The sequence below is a fragment of the Pongo pygmaeus genome, chromosome 15, assembly GCF_028885625.2.
Source record: "Pongo pygmaeus isolate AG05252 chromosome 15, NHGRI_mPonPyg2-v2.0_pri, whole genome shotgun sequence".
Lineage (NCBI taxonomy): Eukaryota > Metazoa > Chordata > Mammalia > Primates > Hominidae > Pongo > Pongo pygmaeus.
The window spans coordinates 51,459,863-51,465,862 of NC_072388.2; the positions used below are offsets into that span (position 1 = coordinate 51,459,863).

A 6,000-nucleotide genomic window follows, 5' to 3' on the forward strand; every position below is an offset into this window, starting at 1 on the left:
GCAGATCACGAGGTCAGGAGTTCAAGACCGGCCTGGCCAACATAGTGAAACCCTGTCTCTCAGAAAAAATACAAAAATTAGCTGGTGTGGTGGCACATGCTTGTAGTCCCAGCTACTTGGGAGGCTGAGACAGGAGAATCACTTGAAACCCGGGAGGCAGAGATTGCAGTGAGCCGAGATCATGCCATTGCACTCCAGCCTGGGCAACAGCGAGACTCCATCCGCCCCCCACAAAAAGAATACCTTAGCTAATTTATTTCATTTATATTTTCCTCTTATTGTTTGCACAGGAATTAGATATAACAATCCATGTCTAATTAAGTATAGAAACAACTATACTATAGGTATTCAGTAGGTATTACAAGTTCCAAGTGATAAGATATTATAATTTTAAATTAGCCACATTGTTTCTTTCTTAGTGGTATATAAATTAATAGTGTGTCATACAATGGATGTGTCTAAGATTGGATGAAATATGGTACAGGCCAGGCCGGGCACGATGGCTCACGCCTGTACCATTCCAGCACTTTGGGAGGCTGAGGTAAGTGGATCATGAGGTCAAGGGATCGAGACCATCCTGGCCAACATGGTAAAATCCCGTCTCTACTAAAAATACAAAAATTAGCTGGGCATAGTAGCACACGCCTGTAGTCCCAGCTACTCAGGAAGCTGAGGCAGGAGAATTACTGGAACCCAGGAGATGAAGGTTTAAGTGAGCCGAGATCGCGCCACTGCACTTCAGCCTGGCAACAGAGCAAGACTCTGTCTCAAAAAAAAAAAAAAGAGGTAATATGGTACATACTTAATATGGTCTTAAAGTTATAATTCTCTGTTATGGTTTTAATGTCCCCTCCAAAACTCACATTGAGATTTAATTGCCATGGTACAGTATTAAGAGGGTGAGGCCCTTAAGGGGTGATTAGGTCATGAGAACTCTTCCCTCATATAATATGGATTAATGCTGTTACCATGGGAGTCGGTTCCTGATAAAATGGATGAGTTGTAGCTCCTCCCTGTCTTTCTTTCTCTTACACCACTCCTTCCATGTGATGCCTTCAGCCATGGGGTGACCCTCAACAGATACTGGTACCATGCTCTTGCACTTCCCAGCCTCCAGAACTGTGAGCCAAATATGCTTCTTTTTATTATGAATTACCCAGTCTTGGGCATTCTATTACAGTAGCAGAAAATAGGCTAAGACATTCTCTAAACATGTTTATAAATTATTTCATTTGATCCTCATATGAATCCTGTGACATAAGGTGGGCACTATTATTTCCATAATGCAAGTGAAACTCAAGCAATTTTCCTTTTCTTTTTGAAACAAGTTCTCACTCTGTTGCCCAGGCTGGAATATGGCTACACAATCTCAGCTCACTGCAACCTCTGCCTTCTGGGCTCAAGCAATCCTCCCACCTCAGCCTCCCGAGTAACTGGGACTACAGGCGTGCAGCACCACACCCAGCTAATTTTTTTGTATCTTTATTAAAGATGAGGTTTCACCACATTGCTCAGGCTAGTCTTGAACTCATGACCAGCCATGAGTTCAAGCCATCATGTGCCCACCTCAGCCTCCCAAATTGCTGGGATGATAGGCATGAGCCACTGTACCCAGCTATAATTTTTCTTTTTTTTATGAGTGAGGCTGTGTGTCTGTTCTGCTAATAAAGACATACCTGAGACTGGGTGATTTATAAAGAAAAAGAGGTGCTCACGCCTGTAATCCCAGCACTTTGGGAGGCCGAGGCAGGTGGATTACCTGAGGTCAGGAGTTCAGGACCAGCCTGGCCAACATGGTGAAACCCCATCTCTACTAAAAAAATACAAAAATTCGCTGGGCGTGGTGGTGGGTGCCTGTAATCTCAGCTACTCGGGAGGCTGAGACAGGAGAATTGCTTGAACCTGGGACATGTAGGTTGCAGTGAGCCAGGATCATGCCATTGCACTCCAGTCTGGGCGACAAGACTGAAATTCCGTCAAAAAAAAAAAAAAAAAGTGAGCTGGGATCATGCCATTGCACTCCAGCCTGGGCAACAAGAGTGAAATTCCATCAAAAAAAAGAAAGAGGGGCTAGGCAAGGTGGCTCATGCCTGTAATCCCAGCACTTTGGGAGGCCGAGGCGGGCTGATCATGAGATCAGGAGATCGAGACCATCCTGGCTACACGGTGAAACCCTGTCTCTACTAAAAATACAAAAAATTAGCCAGGCGTGGTGGCGGGTGCCTGTAGTCCCAACTACTCGGGAGCTGAGGCAGGAGAATGGCGTGGACCCAGGAGGCAGAGCTTGCAGTGAGAGGAGATCACACCACTGCACTCCAGCCTGGGCAACAGAGCAAGACTCTGTCTCAAAAAAAAGAAAGAAAGAGAGAGAAAGAAAGAGGTTTAATGGACTCCTAGTTCCCCATGGCTGGGCAGGCCTCACAATCATGGCAGAAGGCAAAGAAGGAGCAAAGTCATGTCTTACATGGCAGCAGGCAAGAGGGCATGTGCAGGGAAACTCCCCTGTATGAAACCATCAGACTGGCCAGGGATGGTGGCTCATGCCTGTAATCCCAGCACTTTGGGAGGCTGAGGTGGGTGAATCACTTGAGTTCAGGAGTTTGAGACCAGCCTGGCCAACATGGAGAAACCCTGTCTCTACTAAAAATACAAAAATTAGCCAGGTGTGGTGGTGGACGCCTGTAATCCCAGCTACTCAGGAGGCTGAGGCAGGATAATCACTTGAACCCAGGAGGTGAAGGTTGCAGTGAGCCAAGATCATGCCACTCTACTCCAGCATGGGCGACACAGTGAGACACCATCTCAAAAAAAAAAAAAAACCTATCAGATCTCATGAGACTTATTCACTATCACGAGAACAGCACAGGAAAACCCACCCCCATGATTCAGTTACCTCTCACTGGGTCCCTCCCATGACACGGGGGGATTATTACAATTCAAGGTGAGATTTGGGTGAGGACACAGAGCCAAACCATGTCACTTTTTTTCTTTATAGACATTTGAACTTAAGAACTTAATAAAGCTTGGCACGGCTCACACCTGTAATCCCAGCACTTTGAGAGGCCGAGGTGGGCAGATCACTTGAGGCCAGGAGTTTGAGTCCAGCCTGGCCAACATGGTGAAACTCTGTCTCTACTAAAAAATACAAAAATTAGCCAGGTGTGGTGGTACACACCTGTGGTCCCAGCTACTCGAGACGCTGAGGCAGGAGAATCACTTGAACCTGGGAGGTGGAGGTTGGAAAAAAAAAATAACAACCTTGAAATATTACAGAAATATAGAACAAGGAGTGATCAGTCTCCATATTTCTGCCTTCAAAGATAACCACCGTGTTAGTCCGTTTTCACACTGCCATAAAGATACTACCTGAGACTGGGTAATTTATAAACAAAAGAGGGTTTAATTGATTCAGTTCCACATGGCTGGAGAGGCCTCAGGAAACTTACAGTCATGGTGGAAGGTGAGAGGAAGCAAGGCACACCTTCACAAGGCAGCAGGAGGGAGACAGAACAAACGGGAAACTGCCAAACACTTTCAAAACCATCAGCTCTCGTGAGAACTCCCTCACTATCACAAGAACAGCATGGGGGAAACCGCCCTCATGATCCAATCACCTCCCACCAGGTCCCTCCCTCAACACATGGGGGTTGCAGTTTGAGATGAGATTTGAGTGGGGACACAGAGCCAAACCATAGCAACCACTGTTAACAGCTTGATAGATGTTTCTTCAGACTGCCTGGGTTTCATTTTCAGCCCTTCCATTTAGCTGACAGCCTTGGACAAACGATTTGTCCTCACATTGTCCCAGTTTTCTCATGTCAGTATAATAGTACAGGCTTGCAGAGTTTGATGAAGGTTTAATAAAATAATATATGTAAAGTGTTCAGCATTGTGCCTGACATATAGTACGTGCTTAATAAATGCTAGTTTGTGTACATATATTTGCATATAGTCAGAATAAGTCTGCAATAACAAACAACCTCCCAAATCTCTGTGGCTTAACACAACAAGTTTTTTTCTTGTCTTACACCAATTGTTAGGGCACTTTCTCCACGTGATCACTCAGGGATGGAGGCTAATGGCAGTTCTACCCTATTCTGGTCAAAATCTGAAATACATGACATCTTTAGCGACCAGAATAGTGAAAAGAGACTGGAAAATCATATATGGAACTTTTACTGCCTCATCCCATAATTGACATCCTTCCCTTCCGCTCACAATTTATTTGCCGTGTTAGTAATTGTAACCCTGCCTAGCTACCAAGTTAGCAGGGAAATTCAGAGTAGAGAATATTTGGTGACTGCTTAATCTCTGTCACAATCCACATGTTTTTTCCCTAGCATTGTATAATACTGTCCAAACTGTGTTGTAATTTTTTTTTTTTTTTTTGGCATGTGACATTGCTTTCTTTTAATTTAAGTGAAGACAAAACCTGGCGACGTTCAGAGACTAACAGCGTCATCCAGGTGGTCAAGTACAATTTTGTCTTTCTTGGTTAACCAGGTCCTAATTTCAAGGTATTTCCACATGTTCTTTAAAATCACCTGAAACTACCCTGCGCAGGCTCACACCACGGCTCTGTACCAAGGGCTTGGACCCGCCTGCAGCGAGACGGCATGTCACTAGACGTCATCATCGTCAAAGAGATCTTCAAAACCATTTAAAAAGTCTACATGAACAGCCTTTTCATTAGTTGCCAAGTCCATCAAGAACCTGGTGCTGCCTCCCGCCTCATCCAGGTCCATGTAGGGCCCGGCGCCCTCGGGAAACATCTTATCCACCGCCAGCTTCATCTTGGGCTGCGGCGCTCTAGGCCCACTTACGGCCACGGGGCCGCTTCCCATTTTTCTACTTTTTAACAACTCCCTGTATTAATATTCATTCACTCATTGACTGTTAAGCCCTTCTATGTATAAAGAATTGTTCTAGGTACTAGGACATATCAGTGAAGAAAACATTTGTTAATCCTTGCCTTCATGTAGTTTATTAGATTGTGAACAGATCAGAAAAAAAAATGTAAAAAATTATAAAATGTTAGGTAATCAAAGTTATGGTGAAAAATAGGAAAGGGAAGAGGCAGAAGGAGTGTTGAGGTGCAGTGTTAAATAGAGTAGTCAGAGAAGACCTCTCTGAAATGTCATTTGAGTTAAATTCTGAAAGGTGTGAGGAAGTGAGCCTTGTGACTATGTCTAGAGGAAGAGCATTCCAAGAAAATAAAACTGTCAGAGTGGCCTGGTGATGCCTGAAAATGCATTTTACTATTTTTGTACATGTCTGAAATTTTCCATGAAAAAAGTTAAAAACAAAAAGTAGCCCTGGTAAAAGGGAGGTCAAAGTGGGCGGATCACTTGAGGTCAGGAGTTGGAGACCAGCCTGGCCAACACGCTGAAACCTCGTCTCTACTAAAAATACAAAAAAAATTAGCCGGGCATGGTGGCAGGCGCCTGTAATCCCAGCTACTTGGGAGGCTGAGGCAGGAGAATCACTTGAACCCAGGAGGCGGAGGTTGCAGTGAACTGAGATTGCGCCACTGAACTCCAGCCTGGATGGACAGAGTGAGACTCCATCTCAAAAAAAAAAACAAAAAAAAAAGAAAAAGAAAAAAAAAATCTTACCAGTGTACCTCCTCAGAAATACTGTTTTAACTTGTTTGTTTCTCCACCCCTTCCTTAACTCTGGCTCCAGACATTGCTGGTTTTTACTGTATCATTGTTTCTCATATGCTAATTTCATCTTTCCAATTATTTGCTAAATTCTTAATCATGTCTTATCCTTTTTTATTCCCCCCTTTGTATCTTTCCTTCAAAGTGATTGGACATATAATAAATTATCTATTAAAAAATAGTAAATTGAGAAGTAAAACAGTGATGGCTTTACTAAATATGTCAGTCTCTAATTCTTATTGCATTTTACTATGTTGAGGATGTAAAAAAGCAGGTTGCAGAAAATATATCCACAAGCAATTTAAAAGTTTTTAGCATTAGGGCCAGGAGCAGTGGC

At 43.7% G+C, this 6,000-nt stretch overlaps 1 protein-coding gene across 1 annotated transcript; it reads right to left on the bottom strand.

The window, feature by feature from the left end:
• Window positions 1–4,622: 4,622 nt before the first annotated feature.
• LOC129013158 (COP9 signalosome complex subunit 9-like) lies at window positions 4,623–4,793 on the bottom strand. The gene has a single exon (XM_054449681.1). It carries the CDS (start codon window positions 4,791–4,793, stop codon window positions 4,623–4,625), a length of 171 nt encoding a protein of 56 aa, XP_054305656.1.
• Between the last annotated feature and the right edge of the window lie 1,207 nt (window positions 4,794–6,000).

Excerpts from the sequence above, each read along its gene's own strand:
- LOC129013158 (XM_054449681.1), bottom strand. The coding sequence starts at position 4,793 with ATGAAGCTGGCGGTGGATAAGATGTTTCCCGAGGGCGCCGGGCCCTAC.